The sequence below is a fragment of the Meleagris gallopavo genome, chromosome 23 (assembly GCF_000146605.3).
Source record: "Meleagris gallopavo isolate NT-WF06-2002-E0010 breed Aviagen turkey brand Nicholas breeding stock chromosome 23, Turkey_5.1, whole genome shotgun sequence".
NCBI lineage: Eukaryota > Metazoa > Chordata > Aves > Galliformes > Phasianidae > Meleagris > Meleagris gallopavo.
Genome location: NC_015033.2, coordinates 116,960 through 139,110, shown reverse-complemented (window position 1 = coordinate 139,110; position 22,151 = coordinate 116,960). Strand labels below are relative to the sequence as shown.

The 22,151-nt window shown below is 50.2% G+C and overlaps 1 protein-coding gene across 1 annotated transcript; it reads left to right on the top strand.

Moving 5' to 3' along the window:
- Positions 1-270: 270 nt before the first annotated feature.
- Positions 271-21,547, top strand: ARHGEF10L (Rho guanine nucleotide exchange factor 10 like). Its single transcript, XM_031556619.1, is given in 28 exon segments — positions 271-558; positions 4,938-5,202; positions 5,298-5,325; positions 6,145-6,233; positions 6,389-6,472; positions 6,663-6,808; positions 7,196-7,271; positions 7,274-7,311; positions 8,061-8,169; positions 9,649-9,755; positions 9,899-9,976; positions 10,055-10,234; positions 10,384-10,500; positions 10,591-10,683; positions 10,864-11,037; positions 11,702-11,847; positions 12,711-12,895; positions 12,991-13,106; positions 13,456-13,583; positions 13,689-13,789; positions 14,581-14,702; positions 14,917-15,003; positions 15,084-15,313; positions 15,477-15,631; positions 17,013-17,158; positions 18,863-19,037; positions 20,249-20,371; positions 20,444-21,547. Coding segments are annotated over 28 exon segments (3,840 nt in total). The 5' UTR covers positions 271-492; the 3' UTR covers positions 20,920-21,547.
- Positions 21,548-22,151: the final 604 nt, after the last annotated feature.

The following is a 22,151-nucleotide window of genomic DNA, read 5'->3' as shown; positions in this document are numbered from 1 at the left end:
GGTGTGGCAGCAGGGTGTGCTGGGGGGGGCTTTCCTGTGCTGGGAAAACACAGCCCCAGTGCTGATGAAACAGGTGAGGTTGGGGGAAATTTGTAGAGAGGTGTAGCATTAAATGCATGTGTACGTGGGGTGGTGGCCTTTGTGTTGCTTTGACTTATTGGGTTTGGTCTTTATGTTGTTTGGGGGGTGGCAGGGGGGAATGGTTAGAATGAAGCATGGTGAGTTTGGTGCTGAGATTTGCTGGGCCAATGGATGTGAGAGTGGATTGGCAGCAATTTTGTAGTGTTTGACTGGGGTCAGGAGGCATTGCTGTCTGCTCCCAAACATTGTGGCAGTAATGTTTTTGAGATGGTGGGGGTGGAAAAGGACTTTTCCCCTCTGCCTGGGGCCAGAAACCAGCAGCTGTCCTGGGAGTGAGAAAGAGATGAGGCTGCAAATCCTGCGCGTGGCAACACATTGCAGCTTTGGGGAAAACACCGTCAAAATAGGAACATGGTGCTCTTCGTGTGGATAGCAGCTGTATTTTGGGGGCCGCAATCTGCAGCAAATGGCTTTAGGGTAAGAAATTCTATGAGAAAATACTTCTTGCTTGGAAATTTGGGAGCACACTCTGTAACCTCCCTCTGCACTTCCAGCTTTGCTCCAGGCTAGACTGGGAGCTCTTTTTGCACAAATGATATGCTCAGCAGCGAGAGGGTTAACAGAGCTGCAGCATGCAAAGGGTTAAAAGTCAATTTGGAGGGGGCGGGGGGCAAGGGGGACCATATCCAGATTGGATTGGTAGCAGCGAGGGTGTAAATCAGCGATGCTTTGGGAAAAGAGAAGGGAAAGGGGGGGGGAAACTGCCCAAATCCCGGCATCCCTCGCTGCCCAACACTCCCAGCTCCGCCAGCCCCAGCGCCGCCTGCCTGCGGCCCCAGCTGGGAGCCCCCAGCCCAGACATGGGGACCCTTCTATGGGGCTGGAAGGGGTGTGGGCAGCCTTAGGGCCCCCACCACCCACTGCTGCCCCCACTGCCATCCTGCTTGGCCGATGCGGACACAAAGGCAGAGGAGACACGGCCTTCCCAGGTCAGCGCAGCCCTCTCCCCTTTCCCCCCCTGCTTCCCTCTTCCCATTCCCTCTATATGTATACTTGCACTTGTGTGGCCCCATGTACCCGTAACCTTAAATTTATTGAAGTGTGGGGGCCCTTCTGTAGGCAGGAGGCAGCCTCGTACCTACTCTCCTTTTGCAAGCAATTGGAGTTTGCTGCAGGAAAAAGCTTTCCCGTCATATTTATGTATTGTTATTGCATACGGATATATAGGATAGAGAATAGGGAGGGTGGCAGGAGGAGGAGGATGCTGAGCATTGGCCTTTATTGCTGCTGCACAGTGCCATTTCTGCACCCTTTTCTGTTCTATTCCTCCCTGTTTTCTGCACTGTTTGCAAATTGTGCAATGCTTGCAGCCCCCCGACGTGTAAGCACAGCATTGGGGTGCTGAGCACCAACTCCTGGAGCTGTGTTGCTTTGGTGGCGTAATTGAATTGCAGGGTTTGCACCCACGCATGCCTGCATTGTTTTCTAGTTTATTTTTTTCCTGCAGATTTCGAAGAAAACACCCCAAATTTCTGTAGGATTTTCAGCAGCTCCTGAACAGCTCCAGCTGTTTGTGATGGTGGGTTCTTTTTTTTTTTTTTTTTGACAACAAGAAGGGCTTCTCCTTTATGTATAATATTCCTCAATGATTATATTAATGCATGCTTTGCTAAGGTCAGCAAATACAATGCTTGATGCTAATTGCACTTTTCCCCCTGTTTGTGATTTTGGGTTTTTGTGGAAGGGGGAGTTGCACTGAGGGCCATGGTGTGGTGTATGCTGCAGAGACACAAAGTTTGCAAAGGAGATGGAGATGTATTTGATTTCTGAGCTTTGTTTCAGTCAGCCTGCTGGGTGTGCAAAGCAAGATTTGCCCGAAATATTGGGGGAAACAGGAAGAAAGAGGAAAAATAGGGCAGAAAAAAAGGCTTCTTATGATGTGCTGGGATATATGTTGGCAAAGCAGCTCTGCGTGGGGGAGAAAGGAAGGCAGCTGGGGACTGTGACCTCAAATTTGTTGTCACACCCAGCTCTGATTTTGGGAATGCACTTATGTTAAAAAAAAAATAATAATAATAATCTGCTTTGTGTGTGTTTTTTTTTTAACATCTTTTTAAGGGTCATAATTCTGATTTTCAGGGTTTTTTTTGTTGTTGTTTTGGGATTTTTTTGGGGTTGTTTTTTGTGTTGCATTCGCACTTCTCATGGTGCACAGTGGCCAAGGAATGAATTTTCCGGTTGATCAGAGATACTGAAAAGCAAAATAAAAAGGAAATTGGGAACAGCACAGTGCTGAGGCTGTGGGTTCTGCCTGGAAACACAGCAGCGGGATGTGTGCCCCAAAAAGAGCCATTCTGAGGCAGAAATGCAAACACAGCTCAGGAGGAGCTTTTCCCATCCACCAAAGCCTTTTGGGAAGAGTGAGCTGATAAGAAAAGGAAAAAGAGCGTTGAATTCTGAATTTTCATTTGGTTGAGCTTTGGGTGCAGAAAACCTCAGAGTGATAATCTGGGGGGATGAAATGCCACTTTCTGCCTTATTTCATCCACAATACTCACTCAACATCCCTTTCTGGCTGTCATCACTAATGCTTGGCCCAAAATCTCGGAAAGCACGGGGTAACTCTTCCCCATTGCACTCATTCCTAAACTGAAGTTTTAAAATCTCTGTGTTTGCTCTCTGAAGCCCTTATATCTCTCTGCCTCGCTCTGGAAATGTGAGAATTTCTACATGTGGCCCTTAAGTGCATGGACCCAACTGGTTCTTAAAGTGCAGCTGTTATGGGCACCTCCGTGTTATATCAAACCCTATTTTTTTTTTTTTAGACCCAAGTGGCGCTTAAAGCAAACTCTGCTTGCATCTGTTGTTGACATCCTTATCTTATGTTGTATTGTAATTTTAATATTTTAACAAGAGATGTGGGTGATGCTCTCCATGGAAATGCTCCCAGATTTCCAACCTCCACCTCTATTTCTGGGGTGGAGCAAAGCTCAGTTTCCCAAAGGCAGCCCAGAGGTGGCAGTGGGGCACAGGCTGCGTCGCACAGGCAGGAGGAAGCAATAACGAGGTGGATGAGGAAGCAGCGGCGGATCCTTATTGCTGCCCACACCCGTTTTTATGGGTGATTTATGGGCTGGGGCTGGAGCACCGCCTGCTGCTGTTCTGTGTGTTTGCTCAAAGAGCTGCGTTTGGGATCTCAGGGTCTGCACCTGGACGTCCTTTTGCCAGTGCTGTCACCTAGAACTCAAGCTGTGCACTGACTCATTTGTATTGGCAGGCACTGGGGACCTGCGGGGTGGAAGCCCCTTTTTGCCTGCTTTACTCCAAGAAGGGCTTTGGGGCCATGTCCTGGGCTGGCAGCCGCCCCACCAGCTGGGACCTGTCGCTCGGGCACAGAACTAAAAATACCGAGGCTGGGTGCCAGTGCCGGGAGGAGGATGCTGCCTTTAGCAGCTGGCCCTGCATTTGTGGCTTTATTTAGATCCGTCCTTATTTATTTCCCCCAGTTGGGAGGGAGACGGGGCTGGCATACTCGAGTGGCTTTAAATCCATTTTTCTAAGATATCATCCCAATATTACATTGGGTTTCTCCACATTGTCCTATCCTATCTGGATGTGTTTTCTCAGCAAGATGCCTTATTGAGAACACGGGTCGGAGCAATGCCGTAATTTCATCTTGTGGAGATGCAATTAAAGCTCATGGCTGGGCTGGAGCCCCATGATAGCAATGGGAAAATAACCATCCCTGGGACACATGGGCTGATGGGAGCTTATGTCAACTGTCAAAACAGTAACTGACCTTATAGTGGGATCAGACCTGGGCTGAGCATCACATTGCCATCCTCCTCCCTGAAAGCAAGAAGCATTGGTGTGCTGGACCCAGGCTGCAAGCAGAACTGTTCCTGGAGCATTTTTTTCTGGTGTCCAGGTGGCTTTTTAATTCTTGGTTTTTTGGGAGGCACTTCTATGGGGGTGTACTTCCTACTGAGTCTTGATTTGCATCCCTAGGAATAAACTTGGAGCTTTCCATCCCTAGTGGGGTGATATGAACTTGTAAAGGGAGGAGATGAGAATTTATTTTTGCTAGGAAAAGGCCAGCTTGATGCTTTTGGGGGGTATTGCAATGGGATTGGGGCATGCTTCCCATTCCCGCAGCACCCATAGATGTGCAGTCCAGGGCTTGGGGTTGCATAGAGCACTTGTGCAAATAGGGGGGATTTGCTACTGCTGTTTGCAAAAGGTTTTGCAGCTCTTTTTGCAGGTGAAATACAAAACTGAGTAGTCTTGCAGCATGGTGGTGGTATCTGTTGTTCACTGGGTAGTGGCAGCTTTTGGGACCTACTTGGGTTTTTATGGGCTTTGGGATCCCTTTTGCTCTTTGCAGGTCTTGGGGAACCCATTTGGGTCTTTGCAGCTTTTGGGACATATTTTGCCCTGTTGTGATTTCTCTCCCATTGCATCCTCCCTTGGTCTCAGGACTCTGCCCTGCCCTTCCTCTTCCTCCTGGTGACCTTTTGGGGCATCTCGTGTTACTGGAGCAGACGAACCATTGATTGCACAGAGGATATTTGGCTCTTTTCACTCCCTGAGCGTGGCTCAGTCCTTCAGGATGAATACCTGAAGCTGGGAGGGGACTGAACTTGGCCATGCATGGGTCAATTTGGCCATATGCATGCGTAAGGTTGATCTGGTAATGAAGTCTTGCTGTGCACCTGAGAGCATTGTTTCTGCTTCCTTGCAAGGTTTTGCAATGCTGGAGCAGGATCTGATCCACTGTAGGGTCCTGGGGGATGTCCAAGGGATGAATATGAGGTTGCTCTATCTTCTGAATTCATTTTTCCTTTCCTTTCCTGCAGGAAAGGCTCAGGGAAGGGCCCAGGTGGAAAGTGTGCACCCCCTGTGCCATGGCTTCATCCCAGCTGCCCCCCTGCCCCACAGTAGGTACTGTCCTTGCTTCGCAGCCCCCCAGCGAGCTTCCCCCCGGTGAGGAGGACCTGGGTGAAGCCTTTGACTTTGAGGACAGTGACGAGGAGGAGGACGAAGATTCAGCCACTGAGCCAAGCAGGGGAGCAGTCCTTCAGGCCCCTCCTCGCAGGCACCGTGCCACCAGCTCCAGCACCGGTGAGGTCCCGTTGTTTCAAAAGTGTCCACTTTGGCTGGCCAAGCTCATGAGCTCAGCCACTAACCTGATTTCTCTTTGCTTTTTTACCCTACAGAGGGGCTGGTGCCGGAGACCCAGGAAGGGTATGTGTAATTTTGGGGAGAAAATGCAATTTTGGAGGTTACCTCCTTCCTCAGGATGTCCCAGCCTGGTGCTGTGCCTCAGTTTTCCTATTTCATTTCCATTGCTTCATTGCTGCTTATAAAAGGACTGGGGGCATGGGATCTGAGGTTGAAGCACACAAGAGTTGGGGAGTGTTGCAGAGGGATTTCAGGGTACCTGAGGTGGGTTTGCACGCAGGCACATGGGGGAAGATACAAATCTGACAGCAAGGAGCATGTACAGGATGCAGCAAAGTGGGGAAACCAAGTCCAGCTTCACTGGAGCATCTTTCTCCTCATCTTCAGCTTTATGTAGAATAAAGATTAAAAAAAAAAAAGAACCTTTTTTTTGACACTTGTGCATCAACCCTGTGTGCTTTTTTTTTTCTTGGGCCAGCCCTAACAATGGGGTCTCCAAGTCCCAGAGCAGCAGGCTTTCTGCAAAGCACTGCATTTTGTTTGCACTTTTTTCCTTTCTTTGTATCGAGCTGCATCCCTCCCTGGGGGGACTCCCTGCTTTTGCAGTTTGCAATTCTGCTGCTGGAAAGCCAGAGGCATCGACCTCAAGTCTTTAACACGTCAGCTTTTCTGGTGGTGCAAAACTTCCTCCATAGGTTGCAGCTGAGTTTGCACCCTGGGTGAGGTGGGGGCTTAATTTTGCTTAATTTTGCCAAATGGGGGTGAGCCCCCCTTGTTGTGGAGTGATGGGGTTTGGGGCATGCATGCACAGTGGGGACTTTTGCAAGCTCCTTTTGACGCCCTTGGGGTTTTACACTGATGGTGTCTTTGCCCTCCCTACAGGCTGCCGGAGCAGGTGAGCAATGGGGAAGCCTGTGAGGATCCCCCTGACATCAACACCCAGACCTGGAAGAGGAAAAGCGGCCACCAGGGTGGGTTAAAACACCTGGGGTGAGGGGGAGAACACAGCTCTAACCCCACATCCCAGCCTGGCTGTGGGACTGGGGAACAGTTTCCCCACCCTAGCTGGATTTTTGGGTCTTGATGAGATTTCTGGGGTTGTTTCCCTGTTTTTCCCTCTCTCAAGGTGATCGCTTTGAGTTCACAGCGGCAGAGGACGATGTGATTTATGACGACGTCCCCTGTGAGAACCTCGATGCCAACCAGGATGGTAGGAACAGCCCCAGGCCCTCTTCTTGTTGGGGCTGTGCACCCATTTTGCAGATGGGCAACCTGAGGCCGTGGAGCAAAATGCACATCCTATACTGCTAGAAGGGTCCAAAAAGGGGGGAAACAGCAGAAAAGCAGCTGGGAAGATGGGGTTACAAGTCCATAGGGAAAAGCAGGATTTTGTCTAACAGGGCGCAGCCTGATCTACGAGGACGTGCAGCGGGGTGAGGAGCTGGGCTGGAGCTCCAGCGAGTTTGAGAGCTACAGCGAGGAGTCGGGTGAGGAGAACAAACCAGAGGCTGAGCCAGCCAAGCACCGGGCCTCCTTCCAGCCCAAGGTGAGGCTCTGTTAATTATTCTCATTTATTGATTTTTTTTTTCCCCCCCACACGTTTACCGGACATGTCTCAGAGCTTGCTCTCCACATGCTCTCACATGATGCACAATCAGCACAGCGCTGCTTTTGGATTTGATTTCTCTATTTATCCTCTTCCTTCCCCTTTTTTATTTTCCCTTTTGCATCTCAACGCATGGCTGCTGCTCCCTGCTCACTCCCCTTCCCTGCCAGATTATGGGAACCCACTACCCATATTGTGCTGCTTTGGAACGGTTTCATGGTTTCTTCCTTTTTTTTTCCAATTGTTTGGCTTCTCACCTGAATCTCTCTTCTCTGCCCTCTCTGCATCCTCTGCCTTCTCCTCCTGCCTGGTTTGCTTGGGGCTCAGCTTTCTCCAGACCTGAATAGACTAAAGGAGACATACGCCAGGACTAAGAGGGACATCCTGGCTTTAAGAGTTGGGGGAAAGACATGCAGGAGCTGAAGCAGAAGTATGATTGGAAGGTACTGTCCCTCCTCGGTCCTTTCCCTGAATTTCCATGAGGGGAGAAAAAAGCCTTTCTGTAAGGATATGAGTGCATCCATGCTCAATTCAGCCCATTTTGCCCGATGATGGTTCGAGGCGTGGGGTCATCTGTCACTGTCACCTCCCCCATCCCATCTGCATCCCTCCAGTAGTTATGTCACTGATCAGCCCATCCCATCAACTGTTTGGGTTTTTATTTTTCAAGGGGCGTTTGGACAGAGCGAGGTTCAGGTGTGCTAAGTGGAGCGGAGAAGGTTTTACCCCCTACAGGGTTGGGAAGGAGATTATTGGGAGTGGGAGAGAAACTTATTGCAAAGCCTTTCCCTGCCTCAGAGCATTCAGGTTGGTGGTTTGCAGCTGGTTTATGCTGGGACTTTCTCAGTTTGCACTAAAACTACTGCAAGTCCAGGTGCAAAGCAAAGGGTGAACATCCTTTATGGCCCTAATCACAAAATCCTGCTGCAGTACACTCATGTCATGCTTCCCTCCCTTTCTTGCTTTGGCTGCATACTCATGCTTTGCTGCATTGCTCGCAAGCTGGCGCATCACTGTGTCCCCACAAAGGAGACAGGGGTGGCCCCTTGAGTGCTCAGCCCCCTCCTCTTCTTCAGCTCCCCCATCAGTCTCAACCTTCCTGGGGAGGAGTGGGGATGTGTGATGTCCCCAAGGCATTGTGGGGGGGACGCAGTGCTGCGTGACATTGAGCATCTCAACCCCTTTTGCTCAGATGACTCAACTGATGAAGGCAGCCAAAAGTGGCACCAAGGATGGGCTGGAGAAGACCAAGATTGCAGTGATGAGGAAGGTGACCTTCCTGCACCGTAAGGAAGTGCCAGGTGAGTGGGGTGTCCCCTTCCAAGCTTATATTAATCTATCTAGAATCACTAAGGTGGAAAAAGACCTGTAAGATCAACCATCCAACTGCTGACCCATCACCATCATGCTCACAAAGCCATATCCATTTGGAATCTACCTTGTTCTTTCTCCAATTTATCTTCTGCATTTCATGCTTTTTAATTCATTTTCCCCTTTGCTTATTCTGATCAGCCCCCTTCTTGCCCTTCCTAAAGCATCCAGCCCGTGGGTGTCCTATTTGCATACATTTCAGGACAACACCAGCCCAAAGAGCATTTGAGCAATGTAGGAAGTGATTAATTTTTGGTGAGATTTGAGGTGTTCTGCAGTTTTCTTGGTCTGCCCTATCAGTGCTACAGGGTGAGGTTTGGGGCTGATGCACCACTTGGGGTGTGAACAGATCCTTTCCCTGAAGGTAGTCCCACATCTCTACTTAGTTTTGGTGGCACCTTGCGCTCTCCCCATAAGATAAGAAACAGCCCCATTTTCCAGCCAAATGAAGGAAAACGGCAATGTTTTGGGGTATCCAAAATATGATTCATGCCCCATAGGGGATGGGGAGCGCAGGAGAAGGGTGAAGGAGGCGGAAAAGCTACCACCCACTCCTGGCATCTCAAGGGGGTCACTGGAGCATTGTGGACGAGGTAGGATCCTGCTAGGTGGCCCTTCTGGATCCATTGGGGCCGCTGGGGATCTGCTGCGTGTGCCATGCCCTGCTGTCGGTCTGTGGGATGGTATCCCGGGGTGGGATTTTGGCCAAAAGGATGCTCCAAGCATCCCATATGCAATGCTGGTTCTAATAGGGGGAGAAAGCACCCAGCGTGGCCCCCTGGCGCCACCAGCAATGCGTTGGGATCCTCCCTTCCAAAATTAGGGAAGGAAAAAGGTCACCCGGGCGGTAGCGCCCTCCCCTCCGGTTATTTATATGCACAGGGATGGGAGCGGGGTGCTGGGGGCTGGGGCGGCTGTAGTGGGGCCGGCGACTGCAGCATGTGGAAGAGAAAGCCGTCCCTGCCCCATGACACCGTGATCCGCTCACCCTCCTCTTCCTCAGTTGCTTCGGCCTCGGGTAAGGCAGGATCGGATGCCAGGTGGTTTGTGTTGTGCTTTTGCTCTGCACTTTGCTTTGCGTTGCTGCTTTTTTGTGCCTCTCTGTGATCAGAGCCATTCTTGAAGGAAGGAAACGGAGGGGGTTCCCTAATCTGGGATGCTTTCGGGGGAGGATTTGGCCCCTTCCCACTGGGATCTGACAGCACCTCGGCTCACAGAGCCCTGACTCATGCTGGTGTCTGGTGACAGCTGCAGTGCTTGAGGGCAGGCGGTGCCGGCAACCGTAAACCTAGTCAGAGCCCCTGGAGCATCACAGCGTGGCCCCTTCTAGACTAGGGGTGTGCTCAGCACCAAGAAGCTTGCAAGAAAAATGTGAATTAAGTTTATTTTGTTTTGCTTTTTGGTGGTAGGAGACTCAGAGGAGGAGGACACAGGTTTCCTGGAGGTCACAGTCTCCGACGCGAAGCACCCACCGCCTGAACTCGGCCCCATGCCCACAGGGCTCAGCCCACAGCAGGTGGGAGCTGGATGGGCACCTCCTTCACCTTCCCTTTGAGCATCTCAAAATAATAATAATTTTACAAGTGAGTGAGCACAAAGCAGTGTAACTGGGGTCACTTGTGCATGGGGTTTCTTTTCCCCTTCCCCATTTATTTGCAGGTGGTGCGGCGACACATCCTGGGCTCCATCGTGCAGAGTGAGCGCAGCTATGTGGAATCCCTGAAGCGCATCCTGCAGGTGGGGAGCCCACTTTTGGGGGGGTGTTGGAGTATTGCAGGGGTTTGGGGGATGCTGATGTTCTGCTGTTTACTGTAGGATTACAGGAACCCGCTGATGGAGATGGAGCCCAAAGTGCTGAGCGCCAGGAAATGCCAGGTGGTGTTTTTCCGCCTGAAGGAGATTCTGCAGTGCCACTCCATGTTCCAGATCGCCCTCTCTTCCCGTGTGGCTGAGTGGGACTCTGCTGAGAAGATTGGGGACCTCTTTGTGGCCTCGGTAGGAGGAGAGTTGAGAGCCCCTTCTCAGCAGTGGGGTTGGAGGATTGAAGTCATGCATCCTCCATGGGTACTCCCAGTGTAAGCACCCGTAGCCCCATTTTAGGGTGCCTCACAGCACTAATCCTGCCCTTCTTCCCTTTCACCAAGTTCTCCAAGTCAATGGTGCTGGATGTCTACAGTGACTATGTCAACAACTTCACCACTGCCATGTCCCTTATCAAGAAGGCTTGTCTCACCAAACCTGCTTTCCTCGACTTCCTTAAGGTCAGTGGGTCCCAAATGTGGGCACATGCAGCTGCTGGTCACCATTTTGGGTGGGCCCCTACTTTTTTTTTTTTACTTTACTCCCAGTAGAAGCGGCAGATGGCCAGCACCGATCGCGTGACGCTCTATGGGCTGATGGTGAAACCTATCCAGAGGTTCCCCCAGTTCATCCTTCTCTTACAGGTATGGGTGACCCCACGCTTTGCACCCCACTTTGGCAGGCACAGTACTTCAGGGTGGCTCAGCAATGGGCTCATTTTGGGGTTGGCTGCCTGCTTGGGGCTTGTGGAAAGGTCTTTGGGGCTTTCCCAATCACAGCTTGTTGAAGCTGGTGACGCTGTGCTGATGATTCTCTCTCCCCAGGACATGCTGAAGAACACCCCCAAGGGCCATGCGGACCGCCTGTCCCTCCAGCTGGCTCTCACTGAGCTGGAGACATTGGCCGAGAAGCTCAATGAGCAGAAACGCGTGGCTGACCAGGTGGCCGAGATCCAGCAGCTCAGCAAAAGCATCAGTGACCGCAGCAGCCTCAGTAAGGTGCGTGTTTCAGCCTCGCTCCTGTTCCTCATTCCCTTGCAATGGGAGTTTTAGGGGCTGGGTTTGCAGCTGTCCCCTTTCATTGGTGTTTGCAGAAGTGCTGAAGTTTGGGGCACCCCTTTTGGGGAAGCCGAGCTCTTGTTTTCACAATAGCATTTAGCAAAAGCAAAAATAAGTTTGTGACTCAAGAAATTTTCATCTGTAGTCTCCTCCCCTCTATCCATCTGCTTGATTTTGCAACCATTGGTGGAAAACCCTGCACCAAACTATTGCAACACATCTTGGGCTGCGCTAGGAGCACGTGGTGGCCTCTGCAGCCTGGCATCTAAGGACAGAGGACAAAACAAATCCCAAAAGGGGCTGCAGAAGGGTCATGTTGATCCTTGAGGACTCTTTGCTCTTGCCAGAGTGGAATTCATATGCAAAGTGGTTGGTTGCACTGTGTTGTGCAAAGCTGGAACATTTTGTACAGGCATTGCACTGGGGTGTTGTGCACATGTGTTGTACAGTGAGCATTTTGCACAGACATTTCTGCAGAACTTGGAGCTGTGCGTGCCTGTGGGGAAGGGAGAATCATTGCACAAACCCAATGAGCCCAAATTGCAGGGCAAGAACCACAAAGAGCCCTGCAGCTGAGCCCCTTACCTGCTGTATCCTCCTGCAGCTGCTGAACTCAGGGCAGCGGCAGCTCCTGCTCTGTGAGACGCTGACAGAGACGGTGTACGGCGACCGGGGGCAGCTCATCAAGTCCAAGGAGCGGAAGGTTTTCCTCCTCAACGACATGCTGGTCTGTGCCAACATCAACTTCAAGTATGTGCCAGCAGCCCCAAGCTGCTTTGCGAAAGTGATCCCACCAGCACCTCTCCTCTTCCCCACTTTTATTTTGGGCTTAAAGGGTTTTGCTAGCCTTACCCTGTGTATGGGAACTGTTGAATCACGGCCTGAACCTCTGATCACCTGAGGCAAGCACTGAGTCAGCTGCAGGAGTACAGGTGAAGGCGGTTCAGCTGTGTGATCAGAAGAGGTGGAGCCTGGCTGCACCTCTCCTAGACCCCATTTAAGGGCTGACTGCCCCTGGGGAAGGATGTCTTTCTGGAGATCGCTCCCTTTGGAGTTTTTTCTGTGAGCCTAGGATATGGATGAGAATTTTCATTTATTATTGATTATCTCTTTCCACTGTGATAATGCTTCTAGATCCTTTATTACCTGTAAAATACCAGCCTAACCACACCACTCTGTTATTTGTATATTTGTTGATGGTACACCCCCAAACTGCTTAGCCTTGCTTTGGAGGAGGAAGCCCAAATTTAGGGCTGTTTTGCCCTCAAATCCTTGTGTTGAGCATCTGTGCAATGATCCTGTGGGAGCTCCCTGGGTTTTGGGGTCTTGTGGATTGGTGTTGCTAAGGGTAAGGGATAAACCCTCTTCTTGCCCCTAGTAATGTATTTTTATTAACATTCCCCCCTCATCCAGGCCAGTGAACCCAAGGTAGGCATTGTGTGTGGCTTGCTGTGTTTGTGCCCTGTGTTTGGGGGTGCAGCCATGTGCCAGTGCACATCGTGGTTTTGCAAGCTGTGCTTGCCATCTGCTTTTTGCAGGGGGGATCCAGTGGGGTTGCTCATCCTGCAAACACCAGCTGCTGATTGATTTGCTGTTTCACATCCTCCCTCCAGAGGCCAGCTGGAAATTAGTAGCCTGGTGCCACTGGGCCCCAAATATGTGGTGAAGTGGAGCACGGCCCTCCCGCAGGTGCAGGTGGTGGAAGTGGGGCAGGAGAGTGGTGCCTACGACAAGGACAACGTGGTCATCCACAACGCTGGTGCCAAGAAGCACGCGCCCACTGGGCCGGCCTCGCACAGTGAGCACCTGGCCCCAAGCCGCATGATTTCTGGGGTGTATGGGCAACATTACTTCCAATCCTGGATTTCTCCCTTTTTCTTTTTTTCTCCCAAGATAAAGTCTACCTGGGGCCACCACGGCTTTTCCAGGAGCTGCAGGACCTACAGAAGGACCTGGCGGTGGTGGAACAGATCACCTTGCTCATCAGCACGCTGCATGGCACCTACCAGGTACCAAAATGCCAGCTCTTTGGTAAAGCTCCCACCATTCTGGGGGACCCGAGCACTGCCATTTTGGGGACGAATCTCTTGCTGTTTTGGGAGAAAACATGCTAAGCCTTGACTTTGGGGAGCTGCAGGGAGCTCGTTTGAATGCTCTGTGGTAGCCCCATGGGTACCTGTCACTCCTTAAATGATCTTGCTGGAACTGGATGACCTTTAAGGTCCCTCACAACCCAGGTCATTCAGTGGTTTATTGGATGGATGGGTGGTTGGTTCCCGAGCTCCTCAGCTCACTTGCAGATGGATCCTGGGGATTCAGGCTTCTGGAGGTATTTCCACCATTCCTCTCTCTCCTCAGAATCTGAACATGACAGTGGCCCAAGACTGGTGCTTGGCCCTGCAGAGGATGATGAAGGTGAAGGAGGAAGAGATCCACTCTGCCAACAAGTGCCGCCTCCGCCTCCTGCTGCCTGGCAAGCCAGACAAGTGGGTTCCCAGTTCTGGGAATAGATGGGGCTTTCCCTGATGCTACATCCACTCCAGAAAGGAGGAGGAGAAGGATGAAGGCAACCTAATGACTTTTCTGTACAGGTCTGGCCGCCCCATCAGTGTCATGGTGGTCTTCATCACTCCAAATCCTCTGAGCAAGATCTCCTGGGTCAATTGCCTTCACCTGGCCAAGATTGGGCTGCGTGAGTACCTGTTGGAGTGGTATTGCTTCTAAAAACAAAATCTGGGGACAGAGAAGGGTTTGTATCCTGATGAATGGAGTGGGAGCAGGGTACAAGGTGGGATGAAGGTGCTGGGAGAAGTGTTTGGTTGGATGTGGGAAATGGTGGGAAGTGGGAAATTCCTCAAAATATCTTGTTTCGATGCTTTTGAGTGGTGTCTCTGGGATGCCTGGTGATGTATCTCAGCTTGGCCATATGCTGTCATTGTTGCTTTGTTCTGTTTTCTAATGAAATAGGGCAAATAACAAGGGAAGAATCTTTCCTCCTGATACTTCTATGCCTCTATTCCTACTTAACACCATGAGTCACTGCAGGAAAAAAAAAAGAAAAAAGTTTAATGGCAGAAAAATCATTTCAGCCCAGAGGGAACCCAAGCACTCAAACACGATTTCAAGTGATTTTTGATTCCCTTGTTTTGAGCAGTTTGTGTTGTTTTTAATCTGTGATGCCTAGGGGATAATCCTGTATCCATGAGTTCGAAATGAAAACACATTAAAGCCTGATGTGAAGAAATGCATTAGGTTTTTCTTTTCCTTCCATATCTGTCATGGTTTGTGGGGGCGAGTAGGGGGTATTGATGCTGCTTTACATGGTTGCTTGGACAAGAGCTGGAGAAGATGCTGGGATGCCCACCATGGATGGTTTCTTGCAGCATCCCAAAGGCTGGTGTTGGGGTGGATGATGTTGCATCTCCTGCTGCACCCAATTGTGCTTATTTTGGGGCTGTCCTTAATCTACTCTGCTCTCTACAGGGGAGGAGAACCAGCCGGGCTGGCTCTGTCCCGATGAAGACAAGAAGAGCAAAGCTCCCTTCTGGTGCCCCATCCTTTCCTGCCACATGCCTGCCTTTTCCTCCAAAGCCCTCGATCTGCAGGTAAAAGCATTGTTCATCTCTTTCCCCTTCTGCTCCCTTTCTGGTGGTAATAGACTGAAATCCCATGGTGGACAGGTTGGGTGACCATATTGCTTGTCAGAAATTGATACAGTCTGGTCTGGTTGGGGGAACAAACGGAAGAAATACAGGCTGGGCTGTGGTAGGGTTTTGATTTTTGGTGCATGCGTGGGGTAAATGCATGTGTCTCCTACAGCTCAGCGCTGCTGTGCACAACCCTGTGCAATCCTCATTGTTGGGTTTCTCTGCTGTCAGCACCTCGTTGCCACAGGGCTACCTCTGGGTGAGCAAAATGGGGCAAAAAACATTAGATTTGGGTTATTTCCACCTTCAAGATGCTAAAACTTGTTGTGATCCCCACAGGTTGGGGGTGGCCAGGAAGGTGCAGGGGGACAAGTGGAGATCTTCTCCCTCAATCGCTCAGTGCCAAGGACGGTAAAATCCTTCCCAGTGGCATCACCAGTGCTGTGTATGGAGTACATCCCCGAGGCAGCTGAGGGGGACACAGAGGGGACTGAAGAGCCCCGAGCCGGTGCTGAGCAGCCCCCTGCAACTCTGCATCCCACTGTTTGCTTGGGACTGCGGGACGGCAGGTGAGCACCAGTGTGCAGTCGTGCAGATGTGGTGGTGTGCGCTTGTGCATCCACTGCTCTTGCAACAGTCTTCTGTATGCAATTACTGCAAAGGAGCACTGCACCAAAATTTTGAAGCAATGACCACCGGCTCTGCATCCTGCTCTTGCATTTTTCCCATTAGCATCGCAGTGTACAGCAGCGTGGACACGGGGACGCAGTGCCTGCTGACCTGCAAGAGCCCTGGCACACAGCCAGTCCTCTGCCTGAAGCACAGCCCTGAGTACCTGTTTGCAGGGCTGCAGGATGGGACAGTGGCTGCATACCCGAGGAACAATGGTAAGGACAGCAACCCTGTTCATGCTTTGCTGTGACACTCCAGAAAGGGGGAGTGGGATGTATTGATTGTGCTGGCTGCTAAAATACTACTGGAAGCACCATTTTTGCACTATTTCATCCCCTGTTTTGCAACCCTGAGTGATGGTGGGGGGTGGCATTTTGCACTGGCATAATGAATAGGGCTCAATTTGGGCCCTGTAGTGTGGTCTCAGTGGCCAACAAGGGGGAGATGCAGCAGCAGAGATCTTGCTTTGAGGGTGGAATTTGAGGACTTCTTAGAGTCATTTCCCTGCTGTTTTACTCTGCTTCATCACTAGAGGGTAGAAAAGGACTTCAGATTGCACTCTGATCTGGAAAAAAAACCAACTTGTTAGCTCACAACCTGCAGCAAGAAGCACCAAAGCTATTTATAGTGCGTTTTCAGGTGCTCTGCACCCCACTTTCTCACTTAACAAGTGTGCAAGCTAGTGAATAGCATGGATTTGATTTCCCCTTCATTGCACAAATGCACGTGAATGGCAACAAGCTGCTAGCAGGGTTGTTTTTTTGTTTTTTAGTATCTTCTCTCTATCTTCTGCAAATTTGCTGTGTGGCTTCGTTAGAGCATAGCTTTCTTGAAATAGTAGTGAGCAGAGCCCACCTACACCATGCTTTGCTCAGTGGCAAAGTCCTGCTGCTGGGAGGAGAGCTCTGACAGCCTCAGGGCTCTTTAAATTCTTGGATCCCAAGTATCTGGTTTTAAAATTGCAGTGGAAATAGATTGCCCACTTGAAAGCAACGGCAGTTACCCATTGGTTGTGAATTCATGGGAACCCAGATTGGATCTCTTTCAGTGAGACACTCCAGTTTGGCCCCAGATGAATGAACTCTGGACTAGCAGTTTAGGAGTCAAAACAAAAAATAAAAGAACAAGGTGTGTGTGTAGGGTGGGGGAGTGAGGGGGCGACACAATTTTTCTGCCCAAGCATTGCAGGTGGCTGTGCGGCTGTGGCTGTATGTAGCTGCCAGAGGATGTTTGCATAGGAGCAAAGCATCCCCAGCTCTGGGTGCTGCAAACTGGGAGAGTCTGCTGCCTGTGCACACTGCCCCATCCTTTATTTTTCATGCAAATGATGGAAGGAAGACGATGTCCATGTGCCCCAGGCTTGAATGCTGCTTATGTGATTTCTTAGGGATTGGGGTAAAGCTCATACCTGTGTTCCCAGTGATGGTATTGAGATTTGGGACTGCAGGAGGTGACCCCAGCACCCAAAGGGAACACATTTGTGCAGTAGGGCAGCCCAGTGCTAGCACTTCAAATGCAGCATGTGCAAAGGGCTTGTGTGAAAATATCTATTTCTTCCCCCTAATTTTGAGTCTTGGTCTCTGTGCTCTGCTCTAGTGGGGCTGTGGGATCTGACTGAGCAGCCCACCCGCCTGCCTGTGGGCACCAGCCCTGTGCGAGCGCTCTTGATGCTGGATGAGACCCTATGGGCCAGCTGTGCCAACCAGGTCACCGTCCTTGATGCTTCCACCCTCTGTGCTCAGGTACCTCGGTAGCACCCAGCATCGTCACCACCCCCTGTGCTCCTTTTGGGACACCTGTCCTGTAGCCATGGGAGCAGGGATGTTGAGTAGTCATTTCTATTCAAACAAACAAAAAAAGAAATGACAAAAAAACCTTTCTTACCTTTAATTTTCAAATTTAGTACCTAAACTTAGTTTGCATGTATTAGCTGTCATAAATCCATCCTAAAACTAGTGCCGAGGATGAATAATGCATCAGGGGACTGTATTAGTTTTCTGTCTCTGATCTTATTTATGGCAGGAGCCAGGTGGGAATTCTTGCAGAAGAAAAAACATGGGAGAAAAAGAGGGAGGCACAGTCTGGGTGATGCCATGCCCAGTGGCACTGAGCATCTCTATGGGGGGGATGGAATGGGGTCTGGGACTCAATGCAGGTTGATAGTGTGCAGCAGCAGGTTACGGCTCCAATTGCAGCTCTCTGCTTGTCTGAGTTGGGTTGGATTCCCTATGGGAAGTTGCACTTCTCCTGTGTATGAGCAGCTCTGCAAACTCAGGACCATAAATAGCAGCTTGGGAATGTAGCCCTAGGGAATAAATCCCACACTAGATGGGAGAAAGGGGGAGGTGACCTAATAATCTTCATCCACCTCTGCTTTGTGCAAGAATGTTGGATTGCTGCACCACACTAATGCTCTCCAGAGAGGGCTCTGCTGCTGCTCCTTTTCTTTTAAAAGCAAAATTTCAAACCCACAAGTCACGTTGAAGTGGGTGCATGGTGGTGATTCAATCCTGCATGCTGCTCACCAACCTACTGCACTGTGGGCTTATTGCTGCACTGTGGAAAGCAGGAGCTGCATTGCAGCAAGACCCTGATTTTGCAGTTAAGCAGCAAATCAGTGCCTGGAAAAGCATGCACAACGGATGCTGCAGCCACACTGCTGCTCCAGCAGATTCCTCCATCATGTTAACCCCTAAACTTCCCCTTTTCTCAGCACTGTCATACTACCACAGCCTACTTTCCTTCAGAGCATCCCATATCTACAGACTCGAGCCATTCCCAACCTGCCTACAATGCTAGCCTGAGTTTTTATGCCTAACCTGCTGCTTGGGAGATTCTCAGGGAGTTTGTTTCATGAGTATGGTTTCAGATCGGTAAATCCAATGCTCTGCAGTGTGATATTTAGGGTTTATGAGGGTTCACTGCAGCAGGGAGAGGTGGTAAAATGGGTGGAAAACAGGTAAATGTGGTGTTGGTTGGGGTTTTGGTTGTGCTGGAATATGTCAGAGGAGGATGTTCTGTTTTCTGTTCCTCTTGTTCAGAAGTTGCCATGCACCACCAAACCCTAAGCAGGTCCTTTGCAGGTGCTGCATCTTTGCTTGCTGGGTTTTGGCGCAGGAGGAAGGCAGGAAGGTGTTGTTCCACCTTGGTGTAAGCTTGAAAGATGCACCTAGGTCCAGCAAAAAGTCTTGTAAAGGAGAACTGGGAAAGAGAGTGGTGGGAAAGGCTGAATTGTGCCTCTACAGAGCTAAGATGAGACTGGTGAGGGGCTGAGTTTGGTGTCTGGTAAAAGCAAAGCTGGTGAGGAAGGCCAGGACCTCTATCCCACCTCTTTCCCTCCCACTATGAGCCTGCTACCCTACAGCAGCCTCTAGAGAGTCCAACCAAGCAGCCTTTTATTGAGATTTCTTTATTTTGACTTCATCTTGATTCCTCCCTCTGGACAGCAAACCTTTGAGGCTCACCCAGACACAGAGGCCAGCGTGACACACATGATCAAGGCAGGCAGTGGTGTCTGGATGGCGTTTTCCTCTGGTTCCTCTATTCGCCTCTTCCACACTGAGACACTGGAGCACCTACAGGAAATCAACATCGCCACCAGGACCACCTTCGTCCTCCCAGGTGAGGCTGCTCATTCCAGTGAATGAAAAACCTGGGTTATCTATCCTCCAGGTGCCTTGCTTTACAGAGAAATTGTGCAGGGAGTTTATCTACTGGACAGGTTGGAGCTTTGTCCTGTAACCTCCTGCTATAGAGTTGCAGGGATGGAGCTGGGAGCATCGCTTTGAAGACTTGAGAGCTCTAGAGAAAAATGCTAACATTCTGAGGGAAAGGGGTGTTTTTAGGCTGCAGGAGGTTCAGGATGGGCTTGGACATGTCTGAGTAGGGTTTTAGCAAGGCTGAGCTTTGCTGGAAAGCTGGGAGCCCTTCATCTGTGCATCCAGTCTTGGCACTTGTACACCTATTCATGCATTTACTCTTCATGCTTGTGCATCCCATTCCTGCATGTGTGTGCATCAACACATGCCATCCATGCATCTCACTCCTGCTCCCAGGCATGCATGCGTGCACTCCATTTTGCACCTGCTACATGAATCCATGCACCCCATCCTTGCATCCATCTTTGCTCCCAAATGTTTCCATGCACCCCATCCTTATACCTGTGCACATCTGTGCATGCATGAATGTGCCCCATCTTTGTGTCCATGTACCCATACTTGCACCCTTGCGTGCTTTTTTGCTCATGCACACCTCTACCTCATGCCCTCTCTTTCCCCCTCTTTGGCTCTTAGCTGCTCTGATGTGCCAAGGAAAGGACAAGGCTCTGCCCTGGGCTTGCAAGGTTGCCTCCCACTTGTTCCAGCTACAAAACGTTGTAATTGCATAATTAGTTATACGCGTGCTACTCATGTAAGTTGCTTTTTTTTTTTTTTTTTAGGGCATATTAAAATATTTATCACTTCCTTTTCTTCCTGGGCAAGTGAGCACTGGGTATTAATGCATTTTTGAACTCGTGCTCCCTCATCCTTTTTAACCAGACAGCCCATTAATAAAGTTCTCGCCGAGGACTGGAGTTACATCTCCGCAGATATATTGCTTCACTGAGCGCGACGCTGCAGCGCGAAGTCCCTGCGATAAAATATTCATGTGCCATTAGAAGCCTCACTTCTCTATGCTCCTCTTCTTTTTTTTCCTTTCTTTATTTATTGATATTTTCAGCATTTTCCCTATGCAGAGATCTTCATGCATGGATGATGCTCGGTTTTGGGATGGCAGTTATCCACTTTGAAGGGGACAGCATTGCTGCAAGCCTCTTCTCTCCCTTTTTTCAGGGCAAAGACATGTCCGTGTCACCAGCCTGCTCATCTGTCAGGGCTTGCTGTGGGTCGGCACCGACCAGGGCATCATTGTTCTGCTGCCCGTGCCCCGGTTGGAGGGCATCCCCAAAATCACTGGTGAGCACCCCAAAAATTTCCTCATAAGACAACATTTGGGCTCTTTGTTATTTAAATCCCTGTTTTGCACAGGAAAGGGCATGGTGTCCCTCAATGGGCACGGCGGCCCCGTGGACTTCTTGGCCGTGGCGCTGAGCACATTGGCCCCCGATGTGCTGAAAGGAGACCAAGAGGACGAAGACGGTGAGGAAGAGAAACCCCTAGAGCTGGATGGACCCCCACCGCGGGAAATAAGGAAAAAAGGGATCTTGTTGCAATACCGCCTCCGTTCCACCTCCCACCTCCCCGGGCAGCTGCTGTCAGTGCGGGATGCTCCGGTTGGGACTGTTACCCCAGAGCACACAGAAGAAGATGGCTCCATCTACGAGATGGCCGATGACCCCGATGTGTGGGTGCGGAGCCGGCCCTGCGCCCGCGATGCTCCCCGCAAGGAGATCTCCTCTGTCGCCATCATTTCAGGGGGCAGAGGGTACCGTAACTTCAACTCTGAGCCTCAGCGCCGGGGTGGTGATGCTGACAGCACCCTGCTCATCTGGCAGCTCCGCTGATGCTATAGCAGCCGGGGGTTGCCCACACGGCGCCTACCTCAAAGCCACCCTACACGCTGCCATGGGGCGGTCGCTTTGGTGAGTGCACCACCCCTATTATGTTTTTTTTTTTAAAGGAGAAATAAGGAAAAAATAATGAAAGGAAAAACAATCATAAAAAATTAGTCATTTTTGTACTCCCCCTTCCCTTTTCCCCTAAAAAAACACCCCACTTTGCATGTTGGGAGAGGGGAATTTTTAAACATGGAAAGCAATGACCTCCTTGCGGGCTTTGGAGGTGCTGGGGCTGTGCTTGAAGGCATTTGTGTGTCTGCGTGTGAATATATATAAATATATATATAAATAAGGTGTATATTATGAGCTGTATAAAGAAGGAATCTGTATATATTGGGGCACTTGGAAATGCAGAAATAAAGAAGAGGTGTGAGCGCTCGTTGGATACCGGCTGTGCTGAAATGGGGTTTTGCTGAAATAGCCCTTTTTTGACTATGAAGTGAGGATTTGGGGTTACATAATACAGTGTTTTGGGAGCTGGTTTGGGGAGTTCCCATTGGAGCATAGGAGCTGTTTCTGGAGGACAGGAAATTTTGGGTGAAATTCAGCCTGGAAATAAATCCCATAGGAATCAGCATGTTTCCTTGCAATGCTTTGTAACCTGTTTGTGCAGATGTTTTCTTTCCATTGCAGCTCTTTTTCCAGCTTTGCCAACAGTATCCCAATGAGTTGATACGACCCTCATGCTCAGAAATCAAGAAGCAGCCCTAAAATTGCTTTTTCCTCCCCAGGAATGGTGTGGGATGGAGGGGATAATGGACAGAGGGGATCGTAGAATCATTCAGGTTGGAAAAGATCTCTAAAAACATCAATTCTGACTATCAGCATATCGCCACCATGTCCCCAAGTGCTACATATCTTTGTCTCTTGAAAGCCACTGTGAACAGTGACTCCACCACTTCCAAAGGTGCCCCATCTCCTTTCTCTGATACTCAGACCTCTCCATCCACACAGGGAATCCCAAGGCCAGGGAGGTGGAAACTTGGCTGCGGTCTAAATCAATTTATAATGTGATTCTCTAACTGCCTTCAATTTGATTTTCATTTGTAGCACTACAATTATCAGATTGATATTCCCGGCAGCTCAACCTTGAAATGGGAAGGTGTGGTGTGTGCTGCTGGCAAGTGAAGATTATCTGCCCTGCACCAATTTTTGAGTATGTTTCTAATTAGCCATTG